At 40.9% G+C, this 21432-nt stretch overlaps 1 protein-coding gene across 1 annotated transcript in view; it reads left to right on the top strand.

The window, feature by feature from the left end:
* Nucleotides 1–21432, top strand: part of PPM1H (protein phosphatase, Mg2+/Mn2+ dependent 1H) — a 210395-nt gene that overhangs the window by 139487 nt on the left and 49476 nt on the right. Inside the window, exons 5-6 of the mRNA XM_090042428.1 lie at nucleotides 4392–4476; nucleotides 17189–17307. Of these exons, the coding sequence (XP_089898554.1) occupies nucleotides 4392–4476; nucleotides 17189–17307 (204 nt within the window). The remainder of the gene's footprint in view (nucleotides 1–4391; nucleotides 4477–17188; nucleotides 17308–21432) is intronic.

The following is a 21432-nucleotide window of genomic DNA, read 5'->3' as shown; positions in this document are numbered from 1 at the left end:
AATAAGTGAAAGAAAGGTATGGAGGTGAACTTATTTACACATCTTAACCTCACTGTTTTATAGAGTGGAGCAGCTAAACAGTTTTCAGAAAGCTTTTTTGTTTGTTAAACAATTTTCAAAAGAGATATGTAGCTCAATGATTTTAAATCCAAAAGTTCTTCTTCCCAAGCTTTCTTAAAAATATGCATCTAGCAATCATAGTAAACAAGCAGACACCTAGACTAGTTTATTAGTTCTACCGTTTATATTTTTTCTCAGCTATTTTGTGACACATGCAAGTAAAACCTAGTGGTTGCTCTCTCTTTGCATATAATAAAACCTTGCCCTTATTCTTTCTGTCAGTCTAACTCCTCTTTCTTTTCCATTGACATGTTTCTAGTACCTGTTCAGACTAGCCAGACACTTCTGCCTGATATGTGCAGAATCCACAATGCTCCAACACCTTTTCACAAAATGGATACATCCTCCAAGTGGCTTGGAATTGATATACGCTGTCAAAAAGCATTTTCCAAATGGGTTCTTCTTGTCACCTTTACCAGATTTTTATCCTCCATTGTAGGATTGTGCAGTTTAATGTTGCGTTTCAAATCATTTTTGGCTGAGAAAGTGTGTAATAGAATCAGGGCACCCCATAAATACTCTTAACAGTAGGAACTGCCTCTGTTTTGAACACTAGAATCCCAATAGGCCCATGACAGCAGTGAAATTATACTTTTGACCTTGTTCACTAAAGTGCTCTTTGCTCTTTATGATTAAACAAGAGTAACCAACAATAGCTTTTCTAAAATGCATGAATTTCCTCCTTTTTTTTCCCCCCCAAGAAACCCAGAGAAGACCGTAAGTAGTCCCTAGCTGATAACTTGCACCTTAAGCTCATTCCCTGCTCTACATATATGCTTATGGGTGTACACAGTCAAGTACTTTTTCTCATTTATATAAGCATAAATGAGAGGTGCTTCCAAAACACAGTGGTGCTGTTGCTCCATCCTTTATGAACAACACTGTAACAAAGGAAATAATTTTCCCTTTTCTGTTGCTTCAGCCACCATTCTTTTTAAAGGCAGGAGGTGACAACTTGCTCCAACTTTTGCTTAGGGTACTGGCACTGAACATAGCAAATAAACAGGATGTATATGTGAGAGTCTTCATGTCAGGGATCATTTGTTTGGCTCCTTATGAAGAATTATATATGTATGGAATAAAATTAAAGGAATAGAAAGGAAATGAAAGAGATCTATACGTGCGCATGCATGTGTATGTGTTTGTGTATATGCGTGTTTGTCTCTAATTTTAATTCCGTTCCTTTAATTTTCTTTCAAACTCTGAATGGTTTTTACAATTATATAAGTGCCAGAGCATGGCCTCTCTACCCCTGATGTAGATACAGTATTTATTGTCATTTTCTACTGTATCATGTTCACTGACGAGGATCTGACACATCACTTGCATAATTTTAGGGTTTACAGAATCAGGAAATGCATGTCACAGATAAACCTGATCTTAAAAGAAATGACTAAGTAGCTCAGCCAAGTTTAACTTCTTCAATTATGTTTAAAAATATATTTATATATGCTGTTCTGTCTACTTCCTCCAGCTCTGAATGGCTGAGGATAATTGCCCTGAGTGTAGATTCAATGTAGGGATGCCACAAAGTGTGGTTTTGATTGTATTTGTGTAGGACATGCATTAAAAAAATTTTAGGCTCAGTAGAGAGGAAACTGGGTAAAATATGATGGGCAGTGTTTATAACAGATGTCAAACTAAATTAACGAAAAGCTTTGCTGATTTCAAAACGATGAGTTGTGTGTTTTGTTTATTCAATTGTTCTAACATGAAATATTATTTTGGGGCACTTTTTAAACAGCACAAGTCAGATGACAAATTAATTTTAAAACAAAGTGGGACCCAAAATATTTTGATTTCACTTCTTGGAAGCAAGTAGTTTTTTATTTTTTCATTGCAGTTCTAAACTAATGATTGTTATGGGTTTGGGAGTAACTGTGTCATCAAAAAGATATTCAAATAAACTGGTTCCCAACAAACAGGAATCATCTAGTGTCATTTGCAGCCTAGAATTATAGCTGTACTATATTGTATTTCACCAGGTTAGTTTAAATTAAACGTCACTGCTGAACGTGACAGAATCGGGTGGTTTGTATGACTCATTCTTTTAAGACAGTGTGCAGCAATTCTGTTAGCATCCTATCAGTTTGTGATCATTCGCTTTAGCCTAGTGCAGACTATTTATCAATATACTGAGGCCATAATCCCTTCAAACCGAGACTGTTGCTCACGTGAGCAATTACAGATGAAAAGGTTATAAAAACTAACTTATTTCAATAGTTGTCTCTGCTTCAAAGTCAAATAACTTGATCATCAGCAAAAATTAAAGCTAACAATACTATCACACAAAATAGTCAATGCTCTTGATTTAGTTGTTCAAATTAATGTAATGAACTTTCATGCATGCCATAGAGCAGGGGTGGCTCTGGAGTCCAAACTTCCAAGTCCAAACTGAGTCAGGTGCTTCCTGCAAGCAGTTGCGTCATGGGACATGACGTAATGGCTATGGAAGCTGGTCACCGTGTTCTTGTGCAAAGATTCAAGGAGACGCACGTTAACTTCTAAAAAGCCGCATATGGTTCTGGAGCTGTGGGTTGGCCACCCCTGCCACAGAGCCCAGTGGTAACTTCCAACAAGCCATTTTGAGTTAAAAAAAAGAAAGAGCCATAATTCTGTCTGCCACCATTTCTGCCCAAATAATTTCATGCTCATCTTACCTATTTAGAAAATAAATAGAATGCTAATGGCAGTAGGCAGATATGATGCTGTTATGTAAGCTTCTGTGTTTCACTCTTACCGCTAATATTCAACACATTGTATTATTTGCAAGATAAGTGCAGAAAAAAGTCTCTTTCCAAGTAGAGCTATTTTCTCCAATTTCTTGGCCCTGTAGGCTACTTGTAGTTGGGCTCCCCTCTTTCCTGTGCTTCACAGCAAATCCTCAGCCTCTCCACCTGTCCCTAATAATTACATCATTAATATACAATGCTTTTAAAACAACTTGCCCCTTTCTGTCATTCTGTTGTACATGTATGTGGGGACTATGTTGATCCACTGGAACACGAAGTGACTCATGGAAAAGTTACAGATTGTAATTTGGCAAATGTGACTGCAAAAAGCTGATTGTGAAAAGCATGACCTTAAGGGCTGTGTTCCAGATATGATCTGTGTTTTGACGCAACCATTACATTTTGATGTGCATGTACATATTTTGATAGCTTTCCAGTGCCACTAGAATACCAGTCCATGAGGTAGTAGCAAATAAACTGATCAAATTAAGGGGTAATTATCAAAAATAAAGGCAACATAAAGGATCACCAGTGGAGGAATCAATGAGATTTAATGCAAATAACAGTAACTTGCTTTGTGGACAGACTGTGAAATAAAACAGTAAACGTTGAAATTCTGATCTACGCTGCGTGGACAGTTCCTAACCTGATTGCTAAATCTGTGGGATCACATATGCTTCTTCCAACCACTAAGTAAAGCACTGTGTGCACTCCACTTAAAGGGCTCCATAAATAATAAAAAGTCGAGAATACAATTCTATTACTTGATTGTATGCATTGGTAATAAATATAGTAGGAACATTATGGACCAAGTTCTTCCTTAGTGCAATTCTGTTTCAGCAAGTGGAATAACACCCTTGGAGAATGTGGCCTTTATGTACAACAGATACTTAATAGAGATGACAGAAAAATGTTCATTGTATGATGGAATTTTCTTTGTGCCACTTGCAGAAATGCATGTGAAATCTGCCAGATGATCTATAGTCACCCATTACCTGTCTTCCTTTGGCAAGTATCTAGTTAGATGTGTGTTAAACAAGATTTGCCTTGCCATTTCCATTCGCTGCTAGAATGGAAATTTTCTGACATGACATATGACCAATCGATAACTGGAAAGTGACTTGCATGAGTCATCTGAAACCAGTTGGTTAGTGTGTGTCAGCCACTATCAGGATTAAAGCCTGCAAAGGTTTTCTTTAAAATCCGTGATTCTGCAGCACCTCCTCTGGGTGTTTGACTTTCGCTAATAAGGATACCCGATAGTCATATGGTGTGATAAATCCTGTTCTCATTTTTCAAGTGTCAGATTTTTTTGAGCTCTAAATATTGTGGTAAACTTGGCATACACAAATTGTACTCTTGCTATTTAGTCGAACTGACATGGGATGAGAGTTGGTATAATGTTTCAGTAATGATTTGGAAAAAAAGATTGTCTTGCTGTGGTCTGAAGAGAATAAGAACCTCACTAAGATTAGAAAGACACCTTGTGGCCCTGTATCCTCTATAGTATCTGCTAATGATGCTTTTTGATAATTGCAGAGCCATCATAATCCGAAACGGGGAAGTCGTTCCAATGTCTTCAGAATTCACACCGGAAACTGAGCGTCAGCGGCTACAGTATCTGGTAAGAGACTTGAAGCCTGTACCTGCTGAATGTTGTCCTGTTGTATGTCTACAAGAGTTATTAGGTAACATAAATGAGCAAATAGCAAGCGTCCATCCCAGTGTTTTCTGTGGAGTGGCATATAATGCATCAGTCTGGTATTTGTGTGCATGTGAATGAGATTGAGATGTATGTGGTTTCCCTTGCTTAATTAGCAAGGCTAGGGATACTGACGGGTATTACTTTTGTTGCACCTTATATGTGAGTTTTGCACAACAAATCATAATATGCCAGCTGGCCACACATTACTGTTATTGCAAGATACCTGTATGCCACAAAGAACTTGCTGTTTCAATGAGCAGTTTCATTGTGGCTGGTCCATTATTTTTATCCAAAGGTGTGACATGTTCCAGTTGGGCTGTCAGGGGCCTCCCTCTAGACTTTTTGTCATGCAATAGGAACAGTGTGCAAACATGTGTGCCTAGGTGTTAAAAGGGCCTGCTTACCTGAAGGGGAATAAAAGTGGCCCTGGTGAGCTGACTTTCCACCTCCTGGAGTTCCTGAAGACAGATGAGTGGAGCAGTGCTCCCATTGGTTGTGTGTCTGGAGAGCCATTGCCCCTTCCCTCCCTTACTACCATAGTGATAGTCCCACACTGGGGCTGCACACTTGGCCTCAATCTTTGGGAACTCTGAGAGACAAAAGGGACAGACCAGTGCTGTCACCACCTGCAAAAAGCCCTGCATGCCAGATCCAGCCCATGAAGCCACAGGAGTTTAATACCCCTGAGATAATTAATCATGTTTTTTTTTTTATAAAAATGAAATTTAGCAGTATAACTTGGTGGGGGAAGAGACCGGAGCAGCAGTCCCAGGTGCCACCATTAGGAGTGGACACACAAATAGCCACCACCACGTTAGCAGTTGATTGTGCTGCTGCCCTTGGCACAGCAACAGCCAGCACTGTTGTGGCTACTCTGGGTGCAGAGCTGCCCTGCTATGCCTCTGGTGAAACCATATATGTTTCATATAAAACATTATTAGTCAGTGTCATTTTAGCAAGGGTTTTGATACGATCTCCCACAACATTCTCACAGGCAAGCTAAAGAAGTATGGGCTGGATGAATGGACTGTAAGGTGGATTGAAAACTGGCTAGAGCTTTGGGCTCAGAGTAGTAATCACTGGCTCAATGTCTAGTTGGCAGCCAGTATGAAGTGGAGTTCCCCAGGAGTTGGTCCAGGTGCCAGTTTTGTTCATTGTCTTCATCAGTGACCTGGAAGATGGCATAGAGTGCACCTTCACCAAGTCTGCAGATGACACCAAGCTGGGGAGAGTAGTAGATACTTGGGAGGGTAGGACTTGGATTTGACCTAGACAAATTGTAGGATTGGGCCAAAAGGAATTTCATGAGGTTCAGCAAGGGCAAGTGCAAAGTCCTGCACTTAAGTCAGAACAATCCCATGCACCAGCACAGGCTGGGGTCTGACTGGCTGGGCAGCAGCTCTGCAGAAAAGAGTGTGGGGGTTACAGCAGACAATAAGCTGAATATGAGCCAACAGTGTGCCCTTGTTGCCAAGAAGGCTAACGATATACTGTGCTGCATTGGTAGGTGTGTTGGCCAAGAAAAGTGATTATTCCACTCTTCAGCACTGGTGAGGCATATCGGGAGTGCTGTGTTCAGTTTTGGGTACCCCCACTACAGAAAGGATGTGGACAAATTGGAGAGAGTCCAATGGAGGGCAACAAAAATGGTGAGGGGGCTGGGGGACATGACTTTTGAAGAGAGGCTGAGGGAACTGGGTTTATTTAGTCAAGAGAAGAGAGGACAGAGATTTAATAGCAGCCTTTAACTACCTGAAGTGGGGTTCAAAAGAAGATGGACCTAGATTGTTTTCAGTGGTAGCAGATGACAAGGAGAACTGGTCTCAAGTTATAGCAAGAGAAGTTTAGCTTAGATATTAGGAATAATTTTTTCACTAGGAAGGTGGTAAAACACTGAAACAGGTTGCCCAGAATGGTGGTGGAAGCTCCATCCTTGGAGGTTTTCAAGACCTGGCTAGACAAAGCCTTGGCTGGGATGATCTAGTTGGGGATTCTGCCATGTTCAGCAGTGACATTTAATTTCAACTAACATGGTGAAATACATCACGGTACAGCTGTAATTCTAGGCTGCAAATGAGATTAGATGATTCCTGTTTGTTGGGAACAAGTTTATTTGAATATCTTTTTGATGACACAGTTACTCCCAAACCCATAACAATCACTAGTTTAGAACTGCAACCCCCTGCTTTGAGCAGGGGTTGGACCAGTTAACCTCCTGAGGTCTCTTCCGACCCAAATTTTGTATGATTCTCTAAGATTGCAGACCCTTTAAAGTTTAAGACTTATGCATCCTTTAAAGTTCCCAGTGCTTTAATGGGCTGTTGGTGTTCCTGAACCAGTAGCACTTTAAAATTTCCAGGTGGCAAGAGTAACAGGGTTCCCTGCAAGCCTTCTGCAGCAGCAGCAGGAGGCAGTCATAGGGGGTCCGTACCCCCAATCAGACCCTGCCAGCCATTTACAACAGAAGCAAGACTGAGAGGGTTCCGTAAGTACTATCTTCTCTCTCTCTCAGCTATTTAAAGGGCTGGCAGAGATGCATCGCTCTGGAGCATGCTGCTTGGTGTTGTGCTCTGGGTTCTGCCTCCTTGCTTGTGCAGATGCTTACAGGGCAGCAAGCTCCAGCTGCCTGCCCTCTCGTTAAAGATCCCTGTGGCAAGCAGCCTGCGACTGGATGGGCAGCCTCCAGGTCCAGGACAGAACCACCACAGTGGCTGCCCTGTCCCTGTTGCTTCACTGGGCACTTGAAAGAGAACATGGACACGATTCCCAGGATTGGAAGGCAGCACCCTGCTCTCAGGCAGCTCACAGGCTGGGAAGTTGAAAGGGTGCATAGGCAGCCCAGAAGCTGGGCTGCTTGTCCAACACTTGGGCAGTGGTTGCCTCTCCCCTTGCTCAAGCTCTGCCACTCTCCATAACTTCCCTTTCCCCGTTGCTGCTTGGTCATTGTGCAAGGGTTTTAGCCCCCTGGTCAGTTACTACTGCCATTGCAGCTGCCCTGTCCCCACTGCCACCAGGCAGAGGAAGGAGAGCAGAGCACTGTGGAAAAGCGGTGTGTTTGAGACATAGCCACATGTGAAATATGTCCCTGTTTGAAACACCTTCTTTGTTGTCTGGCTGCCATTTTTTTTTGTGCCATATCAGCCATTTTTAATTTATTGATTTAATTAATCATGATTCTTTGAACATGTAATATGTTATGATCTGTTATGGGAAACTGTTGTGTATCCCATGACAGATAGAATATCTCTTGGGGGTCTATGAGGCATATCTCTTGTGGGCTGCCTCTTTTAGGGAGGGGATCTCAATCAGTGTGTGGCTGTGGGTTGGAAGGAATGAGTCCACCCAAACTGGTGGGAGTCATGCTAGCTGAGAAGAGACGGGAAACTTAAAGTGCAAAACAGCCTTATTTTGTAAGCCATCTAGCAAATAACAGAACAATATATTTTGACTTTTACCACTGTTAAAACTAACAGTTGAGCCCCATTGATTGCTTGGTCACACTTGATATCACAGTAAGTGTTGCTTCACACTGCTACAAACCAGTCTCATAGTTTCGCTCTCTGAAAGTCAACTTTTGGTGAACACCGACTAATTATTAACTTTGTGTTAATGCCTGGTTTCAGGTTGGCATGTCCAGGCCTAATGGCCTTCCCCTGTTTCTCAGCCTGGGCCAAGCATCACATTTTTCAGCTGGGTAGAAATGCAGTTCTTTCCTTAAAAATAACATTTTAAAAGAAAAATATTTTCTGTTTTGTATTTAGATTGGATTCCTATTCAGGTTCATTGCTAAAGTCTGAAAATTCAGAGGAAAGAGCTACTGTGGGTATACTGGTATTCAGAGACACAAACACAAAGCAGGCCTGATAAATATTTATATTTAGTTACATTTAAGGTAATTTGTTTTTCATTTAAAATGAAGGGAATCTGTAGTATCTTGGGAGTCTGGCACTTCTCTAGAAAATAAGAGATAACACATTTGCCTACAAGGGTTTTTTCCCTCTTTTGATGTCCTTTCTGGCTTATATTTGAAACCAGTAGCTGATTTGAAAAGCACTTCTATAGCTTCCTTTGGAATTTTCTTACCTTTGTTTGTTTGTTTGTTTTATTTGTATATGTAGCAGATGTGCCTGGGCCCTGGGTATCATGTTCAAAGGAAATCCATGAAAGATAGCAAAAGCATGAAACAAAATTAGAGACAAATTCAAATATTCTATAAGTAAAACTTTTGCTTTAGTGTTAAAAAGTTAAAATAAAATAAAAGCAGCTCTGTAACAGTGCTTGGAAAAACTAGTGTTCAGTAAGGGGAAATCTGAACTGGACTCCAAGGTTTCTTATTTAGTTTAAACATGCTCCCACTTCAAGGGCTTTTGATGCTTGTTTTAAGCTATTTGGAGTTCCCTGTCACCCTCCTTATCTATCCTGGGTAATCACCAGACTCTTCCATCATTCTTTTATATCATGGTAAACCTAGATTCACTGCATTTCCTTGCCTTAAGGGCATTTGCTTTGGATTCATTTGGATGCAGTTCTCTGATGCCAGCCTGGATATAGTTCCTTGCATGCTGAACAGAAATGTACATAATGATCATTGTAGCATAAATATTTCACTCTGCAGCTGTAAATGCAAATATCATCTTCCCCAGAGCATATCTACCTGGGGAGTTCACATGAAGCAAGCTAGGGCAAGTAAGCTAGTAAACGAGCTACTCCACACTGATTTCCCATGTCAGTGTCCTTAGCGTGTGGTAAGCACAATGGAGTTCACTCCACTTGCAAGTGGTTGCTACCCTGTAACAGTCATCCAGCCAAGGAGTTAATGCTTTTGTGCCATAAACTTACCTTGTAGTTTACAACACACAGACTTTTCCCTGTGTGTGTGCTTTAATTTAAATAAACAATACATTGCACCTGTTCCACCCTTGCCTTCTCCACAAAGGGAGAAGTGATGTAATGCAGTGTTACAAGTAAAACTGGTTAAACAGCCTGAGAAAACATTTGAACCGGCAGTTTTCTGAGTAGCTCACATTACAATGTTGTCAAGCCAACATCCTTGACAGCATGCACCTGCTCCAGAGCAGTTCCAAGAGCCAGGAGCTAGTGCTTAATGAGTCATTCTCACCCCAGCCACCTAGATAGGAACAGCCTTGCCTGCAGCTTTACTCATCGCCGTCTGCCTTCCTATCCAGGAAAAAAATGTACAGCTAAAACGCAATCTGCATCTAATTCAGTGCAGCCCTTCAATACTGCGTGTTGGTTCATAACCAGGCCATGTGGATAGTTGCAACAGAGGCGGTCTGTCAGTGAGCTAGAAACTTCCAGGAGCTTTCGGTGATGGAGCCCTGCAATCGGGCAGCTCCTCCGCAAGATGTCACTTAAGGCAGAGGTCATTTAGCAAAACATGTACAAGTGCTGTCCTTAAATTCCCTTCCCTTAAGGCTCGCGCCACTTCGTGCCTTTATAAATAGGTCCTGTGCATGTCGTAATCCCTCCCAGACAAGCTTTTGCCAGCCTCCTTTTGCTTTGAAATCAAAGGGCTTAGCAGCTGTGACAACTTTTTTTTGCTGATGCCTTTAGCTCTCTGATAAGGAATCATGCTTGCTGCACAGTCTGGGGCTTTTCCTGCCAACATGGTGTGAAGGAGATGACAAAATCAGCCCCTGGCTCACCCACAGGATCAAGGTCTTAATACGGTACATGACCTGTTGTGCCATATATATAAAGCTTGACCTCCAGAGTTAGATGTCCCCCCCACCATATTTTCTTTATATAGAAAAGCACACAGCCTGTAACTTGCAGTTCCTGATTGTAATGCATCCAGCACACTAACATTTTATTGAAATATTTTTAGGGATTATATGAAGTTTACATGTAAACACGTTTCATTTTAAATTCAAATTCCATTTGAAATAGATTTATGCTTTAAAAGAAAAAAAGTGTTTAAATACCTAAATTAATTTTAAAAATTCATTAAAAAAAAGATCTGTTCTTATGAATGCTGGATGGCTCATTAGCTTGCTATGTTCAGAAGTTTTCTAAGACTTCAGCAATTGGGTTGGCAAAAATTGCTTCAATCGGTTTTCCTGTTATCCTCTGAAGAGATTTTTTGCATCATCTTATATTAGGGATCATTTAGTATATTTGCACTAATCATGTAGCTGCAGCAGGAGAGCAGATAGGCAGCATAGTACCAGTTCGATGCCATCATTCCCTCATGCCAGATCAGAGTTTTGTGAGTCTGAGAGGAGCTCTTTGCAGAAACACAATTCATGTAGGTGCTTCTCTGGCAGTAGGATTAGTTTACAAAGTCTATTCTTTTACCTGATGTAATGGTAAATGTTTTGTGTGCTTTTTTTTTAGAGAGAGGACTCTTTTCCAGTTTCCTAATAATCGGGGTGGTACATGATACACCATTTGCTTTTCAAAAGCTTTTGTCCGGATTTATTACTTTTATTTCATTTGCCCACTCAACCTGTTGGAATCTATATATCTGGATTAATATTAGCTGAACATGCATGTATAATATTCCTGGGGGTAGGGGCTTCTTTCATTCAGGCTCAGATCCACAGATGCCCCAGAGCTCAGCATAATGCACTAACCGAGGGGAGGCAAAGGTAGCTATAGGTCACTTTCTGCACCCATCTGACCCTGGAAGCAGTCAGTGTCAGTCCTAACATCAGTGTAGAATTTGTTTATATAAAGGAAACTCCCAGCTGCCCATTGAAGATCTGGCCCCTGGCTTCTGACTCTAGGGACTGTTTTCCTGTTCTGCCCACCCTCGGTTATTTTCCTTGTTGTTTTGTCTGTAAATATGGATCCAGCCCCAAGTTTGGAACCTCTTCTGGACTTACTATAGTAAGAAACAAATTCTAGTTCGTTGGGTTAGTAAGTACTAATATATACTACTTGAGGAGAGGCACAGTGATTTCTATTATATTACAATACCTTGAGGGATCGGTAATGTATACCTGTGGGTGAAAATGACAAGCCTGGTAATACCAAGGGTTGTAATAAAAATTCTTTTATATATGGTGTAAAAAATGACACATTTGGGGATAGAGGAAATAAATTAGGATTAAGAAGGCTTAGTTAAAAGAATTCTAAGGCACATGTAATGGTCTTCATAGCCTAATTTAGTTGGGACATGAGTACAATATCTAGGCATAACTTGGTTTTCATGTTTGCTTTGTAGATCAACTTTAATAAAAAGGAAATGGGGTGGGGGGGAATGACCTCTTGAAAGAAAAGTAACTGCAACATTTCCATGAGTGGGTTCCATTTTATGGAACTGACTTTTAAAAGAACATAACAACTGTTAAATTTTCAGTGCATCCAACCATAAAGCACACCATAAAGTGACTGGATCCCAAAAACATATGATATAGAATACTCTAAATTTGTGCCAAAAGAGGCCATAATAGTGGTTGAAAGATAAATGGTGGAAAATATTTTGGGTAGTAAAGCTAGAATAACATCATGAATCCTCATTATCTACCCTCATAAGAGGACAGAAAATAAAGAATTTGATAATTATCAAAATGATTTGTGGTTACTTTAAAGCCAAGCAACATTTTTGTCTATTTGGTGCGGTATCTTTGGATCTGCTGATGGATCTGCTCGTGTTAAAGACCTGCAGATGTTTAAGATTTTCATTATCTTTTCCTTTTTGGTTCTTCTACACAACACAGTGTGGGAAAGAAGAGCCATGTGATAAATAGAGAACACTAGTTCTCAACAAGTCAGGCTGAAAGAAGTCAGTGCTAGATATTATTGTAGCACATTTTTTGTCTCCTTGTAGAATTACCAGGGAAACATCAAGAATAACTGCAAAAGAAATGTTTTGCCATACAAGAATTCAGCTCACATTCAAACACCAGCAGCTTCTAGATTCCTCTCCTCCCGTTCTCTTTTACTAATGCCAAAAATATTAGAATCAAGTTAAGTTCCCTAGATTGTAAATCAAACATGAGGTTTGGCTGCAGCAGAGAAATCTTGTTTAAACATTAACAGTTCAGTGGTAGCTCTGCCAGCTTTATTAATCTTATTTCACTTGTGACCTTAGACTTTCCATCTGAGTAAATCTTTATGAAATGCAGTCGCTCCCAGTTGCTTTTCTTTTGCAGTAGTGGAAATTTTGTTTTCAAGGGAAAAATGCTAAAAACTTATGACTTAGTTTCTTGTAAATCCATCTATGACCCAGTGAATAATAATCACATGTATGGGTTTGTTTGTTTTAACAATAAGATTTTAGGTGTATTTTTTTTAAACTGTGCTTCCGGTTTAAAAAGGAAAAGGTAGTAAAAGGTAGTAGACATTAATCTTCATTCCTGATAATCAGGGTGGGGGATGATGCACTGTTTGCTTTTCTGCATTTATAATAGCTTAATCAGGACAATTTGTTTATTTTTTTAAAAATGGAAGAGAAAAGGTGTGCATACTCTTGAATTCATTTTTCAGTGTGAGAGATAAAAATACAATAAATTTAATGCAAAAAGGTGCAATTTAATATTAATTTTTTGGAGTTTAAGACTCCAGTTAAATTTTAAAAAGAACCACTGAAATTAGCTAGGAAGACCTGTCTCTTGGTTGTCAGTGTTTAATCTGTAATTAACAAATAGTTTTTATAATGTAATATGCAGAATCAAACCTGCCTAGAATATATAGTTTTCAGTATAAAAGGCGGAAATAAGAATGCAGTGATTGGGTATATTTTAAAAACTGAATATCTAAACTACTAAAAGTAAAGCGAGCCTCTTTCAAAGGCTAGTTTAGTATCTCTAGATGTTTTCTAAAATAAGTAATGCCTTACATATTGTAGTAGTTTTGAACTGCTGTAGCTACGATGGCCCAAAATGTACAAGAAGCAAAGTGTTCTTTTGTTTGTTTGGGGATTTTGGAGTAGGGGTTGGAGGGGGTTGGGTTTTTTCAGGGTTTTAGTTTTGTGGAGTTTCTTGGGTTTTTTGTTTCTTTTTGGATATCTTATATTGGATCAACTGTGTAATTGAGAGAGATGCTGGGCAAGCCTTTAGGTGCAAAATGATCTTCAGGTCAGACCTGAAGAAGGGCACTTTATACAAGAAAGTTTGTTCAGCATTTTTCCCAACTACACAGTTGGTCCAGTGTAAGGTATTGCCAAAAAATGCCCCCAAAAAACAAAACAAAGCCTTGCCTCTCATAGATTCATAGATGTAGAGTCGGAAGGGACCTAAGTAGATCTTCAAGTCTGACCCCCTGCCCTGGACAGAAGGGAGAACTGGGCTCATATGACCCCAGCTAGGTAATTATCAAGCCCCCTCTTAAAGACCCCCAAGGTAGGAGCAAGCACCACTTCCCTTGGAAGTTGGTTCCAGATCCTAGCCGCCCTGACTGTGAAGTAGTGCTTTCTAATGTCCAGCCTGAACCTACTCTCAAACAACTTATGGCCGTTATTTCTGGTCACTCTGGGAGGTGCTTGGGGGAACAGGGACTAGTTCCCCACTAGTCCACCCTGGTAAGTTTATAGATGGCTACCAGGTCTCCTCTCAGCCTTCTCTTGTGGAGGCTGAACAGGTTCAGGTGCCATAGCCTCTCCTCATAGGGTCTGTCCTGCTGTCCCCGGATCGTGTGAGTGGCCCTCTTCTGGACCCTTTGATGCTGCCCACCTCCCTCCTAAAGTGCAGCACCCAGAACTGGACACTGTACTCCATCTGTGGCCTTACCAGTGTTGCACAGTGGGGGGGAGGATCACCTCCTTGGTCCTGCTTGTGATGCATCTGTGGATGCACAACAAGGTGCGGTTAGTCTTACTGACTGTGTCCTCACATTGGTGACCCATGTTCATTTTGGAATTGATAATGACTCCATGATCATAATGCCTTACAATAATTTTGTTGATTAGAAACAGTGATTCATCTAGATGGCCCTATAGAACAGTATTGTTGAGGAGCTTAAAAGATTAGATTATATTGCTGTCTGGACTTTTTCAGCTGTATGCTGAGAATTGATATGCTGTTCCAACATAAAGAAGGGTGATCTTGACACTGCTTGAAAGTTGGCCATTAAAAGTAGAGTATGGTTTAATCAGTGGATTGGAACATATTCCTGGACTTCATTTCCATAAAGCTTAGAGGTCCCTTCTCCAAAGATGGACCAGAATGGGAACAAGTGGATAGGCACTGTGGAATTGTGATGTGCTCAGCCACAGCCAGTCTCAGTTAAATTTTGTGTGAGCAGATTCAAGCGTAAATGGCAGAAATATTTTATTGTGAGCTATTTGAATTAGAACCACCAGGTAGATCAACAAAGATTTCCAGTACATCCAGCTCACCTTTGCTGAGCACTAGATTTATGGCCTTCCTAGAAACTAATGCTAGCACATTTGGTGTATCCTGGCTACAACTGCTACTGAAGATAAAGCAGATTTTATTGCTTTAACTCGCACATTAGGGGAAAATGGGTCATCTCAAAAAGAATTGAAAGTGTATGTGGCCGTTTCTGTATAATTTTACTTCACATGTCTCAGGCAGCAGTTGGCTATCTGTAAATGCAAAAAAACCTTTGTATCTGCTTATCCAGATACAAATTGGAGGAATTCTTTATAAGTTGTGTAAGCTCAGCCACACTGTTTTAAATAGATTAATCTTTTATACTGGGTGATTTGTGAATAAATTCTTTGTGTCGAAAATAAAAATGTATACAATGCTGAACTGAAGTATCATATTTTTAGTAAGGTGAGCAAGGAGTCCTTTCTAATAAGGCCAACAGTTACCACATCTAGAGTGCAGCAGATCAAGACTGAGAGGTATTGGCAGAATTCCATAAATATTAGGGCTGATCAAGAAACGTCATCTGTTTTTGACAAAAATTGATTTTTTTTCATTAATTAAATTCCATGTTAATACTGTCAGTAATTCATTTCAACACTGAACCCCTGGAAGAAAAATCCAGACTGTCTGGCCAGCATCCAAAATAGGATAATAAAATCATAGGAAAGTAGGGCTGGAAGAGACCTCATGAGGTCATTTAGTCCAGCCCTCTGCTCATGACCGTGATTAAACCATCCTAATGAAGTGTCTTTGTGACCTGGTCCTAAACATTTCCAAGGATGGAGATTCCACATTTTCTCTAGGTAACCTGTTCCATTGCTTGATCACCCTCATAGTCAGAAAGATCCTCCTAATCTCCATCCTAAATTTCCTCTGCTGCAGCTTGAGGCCATAGTTCCTAGTCCTGTCCCATATGGCCACAGAGTGAAGCTCATTTCCATTCCCTCTATAATTGCCTTTGAGCTCTTCTTCAGACATATTTCTGTTTTGAAATGCCACTCTGTCTCATGGCAGTTGTAATTCTGGTACCCTGGGCTCCCATTCCATTTTTGTGGGTCAGACTCCCTGTTTTGGACTTTTTCCTACAATTCATCCCAAGCCTACAGCTACCATGAAGCCTGAGCTTCCATCACCAGGTGCACAGTTATGATGCATTGTAGGAAATAAATGCTGATTGGGAGTCTGTCGTACAGTAGAAAAAAGAATTGTTAGGCACCCAAGCCTGCAACTCCCAACAGGTATACTCCAAAATATTTTGGATGAACACTCAGTTTCTTGTGCAAAGGAGCATGCTTCAAATTTTTATAAGATATTACCCATACTGTGACTGAATCTATCCAGCTTAAGAATGTTATTCAGAGGGGAAGAAAAATAGCGTGAACACAAATATTGTGTGACAGAGTTTATTTCTTATAGACAGTTTGTTAGGAACCGGAACAAAGTAGAAAAAAAGAGTTAGAACTGCTCCGTTCTTTAGAAGAAGAAAAGTAGTTTTTGAAATTACTATAAAAATAAGGGTTACCTGGCTCACTGAAAATAGGTAGCTAGCCATGTTAGTCTGAAGTTATGCAGAACTAACTAAACTGGAGATGCATCAGCTTTCCTAAGCAACAGATTACTTCATCAGAAGTATCCTGTCTTCTCACTGAAGTTTACCATAGTACAATGGGAGCTGGGGTGGCATAGGCACTAGGGCACACAGGTGATAGCCCAGAGGTTTCATGAGGCCCTAGCTAAAGCACTCACAGTGCCACCCTGTCAGATTCCAACAAATCTGCAAATTCTGCTAAGTACCTTGTTGCATAAAGACACAAAAAAGGAAAGGAAAGGACTATAGTTCACTGGTAACAATAGTTGATTGTGTTGAGAAGTACTGTCGTACTGGATGGTTGGAACTTTAGTGTCTCTTCCCAGCTCTGCTTGTCACTTTTTGTGGGTTTGGGCCTCGCCCACTTTCCACCGCAGATCTCCCATCTATGAAAAAGGAAAACCAGCTTACCCACCTTAGCAAACTGCCTTTTGATGAATGAATCAATGAAATGTGCTAGAGAACTACTAAATATTACCATTTTTTGAACTGGAAGAAGCTGATGGATTTCGGGAGATGTAACTCTTAATTGTGGACAAGAACAAATTGTTTGCCACACTGAATACCAGTGTGTTAGAATGTATTCATATGTGTAAATATCATTTGGTAGTATTAGCTAGTCCTGTCCTTCACATTTTTAAAATAAAATAAGAGTGAAATAGCCGTGTTATCTCATAAAACATGGATGAAATTCATTTTATGATAAGTGTGTGATCTCTGTGGTTTGTTTTTTTGCCTGTAGGCTTTCATGCAGCCGCACTTGCTGGGAAATGAGTTCACACATTTAGAGTTTCCAAGGAGGGTGCAGCGTAAAGAAATCGGAAAGAGGATGCTCTACAGGGACTTTAACATGACTGGCTGGTAAGAACATGCCTCTTCTCAGTGCTGAAAGTCAAAAACCTGAAATCCCACTGTGTATGCATTTGTTTATTAGAATACCCCTGTCTACACTAAAGCAGATGTGTTCATGCATTGTGAGAGAGAAAATGTCATTCTCTCTTTGTTTGTTTTTTAAGAGACTAAATTAGATTTTTGCTCTTGAGCTATGGCCAGAGCCTATCCACAAAGTTTGAGAACTGCGACTGCAACAAGACTGTCAAAGCACAGTCATTGAAGGTGAACCTCTGTGAAAGCTGCATATTTTTCATAAATTACAAATCATTTTCCTTTACACATATTGTAGTATCTGGCTAATAGAAGATGGTTCTTTTTCTTTAATGTGCATAAAAACTCCTGCAATAAAGAAAAAATTGGTTCCTCTATTTCAGCACAGCAAAGATGACCTCTGAATGGATAATCCTTGTAGATGTTTTTAACTACAGACCATACTTCTGAATAAAAAGAGTAGCCAACTTAAAATGAGAAGATTTGAATGAACAGAAGTCACCGCAATTGCTTAATGCAATGAAGATAGGAGGATGAACAAACCTGAATCTGTGGCAAAATTGTCTAGTTTTTATGTCTGTTCAGAGAATCCCTTTAAATGGGAAACTTAGGCTAAGGAAAGTCTGCTCTGTACAGTTACATGCTCTTTATGTGATTTTTTTGTAAATGAAAAGAACATTTTACTTCCCTGTGCTGTGCTTGTCTTAGCAATCGTTACAATAGTTCGGCCAGCAATGGAAAGGGCAGACAAGGTCCAAAAACTGAAGCTCTGGTATATTTAGAGCAGTGGTTCTCAACTTCACTGGACTTAAAGCACCCTTTGCTGGGTTCAAGGCACCCTCCATAACTTTTATGAATTGGAGTTTCACAAACTAACTTTAGAGATTACAGCTCTTTCTTGCAGAGGGGCCTGGCTGTGGGGATGGGAAGTCATCCAGGCAGGGACAAGCCTGAGCCTGCGCTTAACTGCTTAGTTTATCAGCTTATTTCCTAACACCTCAATTTCTCATACTTCATGGCACCCTTCAAAAGATCTGGCAGCACCTTGGTTGAGAATCACTGGTTTAGAGACTTGTAGGCATATCATTTATGATGTCAGTCTGTTCAAGTCTTCCTGGTATAATGGCTCATGATTAGTTAGTACTTCACTACTAAAAGTGTCGTGTTGTTTTAATATTCAAAGCAATTGCCAAATTCTGTTAAAAGAATATGCATAACATAATATGCAGACTGAGTTAAGCTAAGAATTGCCATCACTGGCCATCATCACTGAACAATGTTCTTGTCAAAGTATCATAGAGAAGAGAAGTAGGGCTGGAAGGAACCTCCAGAGGTCATCTAGTTCAGTCCCTGCCTGAGGCAGTATACAATCCCTCCTTTAAAATAGCTGTTGCATCAGAGGATTGGAGGGTAGCAGTAATTTAAAAAAAAATTGAGTATGATCTGGGGAATTACACGTAGTAAAAAACTTGTACTTTATATAAACTGAACTGAAATTAGAAATACAATGTTAGAGGACCTGGACAAACAAGAGATGATAGGGTAGGTGTGGGCAAAATATGATCCACGAATCGGATCCAGTCAGCCAGCTGATTGAATTTGACCCACAGAGGCTGCCCGCCAATTGGTTGGATCTGGCCCATGGCTGCCCCGTGACACTCCACATACAGCTGAGCCCTGCTAGAGAGCAGCTAGCACTGCGCTCCTGCTTGTGCCTGCTGGCCTTAGTCCAGGCCAGCATGCAAATCCCTTGGCGGGGCTGCTCCTAGTGCGGCTGTAGCTGCCCAGGTGCGATCAGGTCTTCTCACCTCTGGCAGCGGCTCCTCCTTCTGCTTCTGCTCCTGCTCCTGCTTCTGATGCACCACTCCAGGCAGGGAGAAAGCTTCAGCTGAGACAACTTCTGCCCCAGTGAGCGGGGCTCTGGCTTCAGCTTCTGGCTTCATTCCAGCCAGGGCTTTGTTGAGCCAGGCCTTAACCTCCAAGGATGGAAATTCCACAACCTCTCTAGATAACCTGTTCCAGTGCTTCACCACTTCCTTAGTGGGACAGTATTTCCTGATATCCAACCTAAACTTCCCTTGCTGCAACTTGAGACCAGCTGTATCCTCCTTGGAACCACCCTTCAGGTAGTTAAAAGCTGCTATCAAATCCTCCCTCAGTCTTTTCATCTCTACATTAATAAGACTGGTTTCCTCAGCCTGTCCTCATAAGTCATGCCCCAACCCCGTCACCATTTTTATTGCCATCCTCTGGACTCTCTCCACCTTGTCCACATCCTTTCTGTAGTAGAGGGCCTAAAATTGGACACACTACTCCTGATGTGGCCTCACTAAGTGCAGAATAGAGAGGAATTATTACTTCCCTTGATCTGCTTGCAGCACTTGTACTAATGCTGTTAGTCTTTTTGGCAACAAGGGCATACTGCTGACTTGTGCGTAGCTTATGGTCCATTGTAACCCCCAGGTCCTTTTCTGCAGAGCTGCTGCCCAACTAATCAGCCCCCAGCCTTTACTGGTGTTTGGGATTGTTCCGTCCTAAGTGCAGGACTTTACACTTGTCCTTGTTGAACCTCATATGATTTCTTTTGGCCCAATCTTCCAATTTGTGTAGGTCACTGAATCCTAGCCCTACTCTCCAGCATATCTACTACTCCCCCCAACTTGGTGTCACCTGAGAACTTGCTGAGCATGAACTTCATCCCATCTTCCAGATCATTAATGAAGATATTGAACAAAATCAGCCCCAGGGCTGCTTGATACTAGCTACCAACTAGACATGGAGCCATTGATTACTACCCTGTTGAGCCCAATGATCCAGCTAGCTTGCTATTCACGTTACAGTCCATTCATCCAATCCATACTTCCTTAACTTGCTTGCAAGAATGCTGTGGGAGACTGTATCAAAAGCCTTGCTGTAGTCAAAGTATACCATGCCCTCTGCTTTCCCTGCATCCAAAAAGCCAGTCATCTCATCATAAAAAGTAATCAGGTTGGTAAGGTGTGACTTGCCCTTGGTAAATCCATGCTGGCTATTCCTGATCACTTTCTTCTGCTCCAAGTGCTTAGAAATGGATTCCTTGAGGACCTGCTCCATGGTTTTCTGGGGATTGAGGTGAGGCTAACTGGATTGTAGTTCCCTGGATCCTCCTTCTTTTTTTTAAAAATGCACACTATATTTGCCCTTTTCCAGTTATCCAGGACCTACCCTGATTGCATGAGTTTTCTAAGGTAATGGCCAGCAGCTCTCCGGTCACATCAGCCAAGTCCCTCAGCACCCTCGGTTGCATTGCATCCAGCCCCATGGACTTGTATGTGTCCTTTTCTAAATAATCCCTGACCAATTCTTTTACCACTGAGGTCTGCTCACCTTCTCCTGCAACTGCGTGGCCCAGTGCAGTGGTTTGAAAGCTGACCAAAGTAAAAAGGCATTGAGTACTTCAGCCTTTCTCCTCATCATCTGTCACTTAAATTGCCTCCCCAATTCAGTAAGGAACCCATACTTTCTCTGACCTTCCTCTTGTTGCTAACATACTTGTAAAAATCCTTCTTTTTATCCTCCACGTTCTTTGCTAGCTGCAACTCCAGTTGCTCTTTGGCCTTCCTGATTTCATCCCTGCATGCCCAAGCAATATTCCTGTGCTCCTCTCTAGTCATCTGTCCAAGCTGTTACATCTTAAACTTCCTTTTCTGTGTTTAAACTCACCAAAGAGTTCTCCCCTAAGCCAGGCTGGTTGCCTGCCATATTTGCTATTTTTCATGCACACTGGAATGGTATGTAGTTGCATAGTAGTCACCCTATGTCTCTGAAAAGGGATATTGCAAAATTACTGGGGTTCAGGGATGTAGATATAAAGAATGATCAGAGATCTAGAAAAGGTCACAGAGAGAGGTTGGGGAAAGCTACATTTCTACCTTGAAAGGAAAGGAAGGAGTCAAAGAAAAGGGAACATGATAAAAATATGTTCAGTAAAAATGCTATAGAGAAGGTAGATGGGGAAACAGAGGAACAAAGTGACCTCCAGTGAAATTAAAAGGTGACAAAGTCAAGCCCAATGAAAGGAAATGCTTTTTCAAACCACATGTGATAGCACTGTGGAACTCG

The sequence above is a fragment of the Crocodylus siamensis genome, chromosome 4 (assembly GCF_052110815.1).
Source record: "Crocodylus siamensis isolate JL-2025a chromosome 4, ASM5211081v1, whole genome shotgun sequence".
Classification (NCBI taxonomy): domain Eukaryota; kingdom Metazoa; phylum Chordata; order Crocodylia; family Crocodylidae; genus Crocodylus; species Crocodylus siamensis.
Note: the sequence above shows the minus strand (reverse complement) of the source record. Positions and strands in the feature narration are given on the sequence as shown.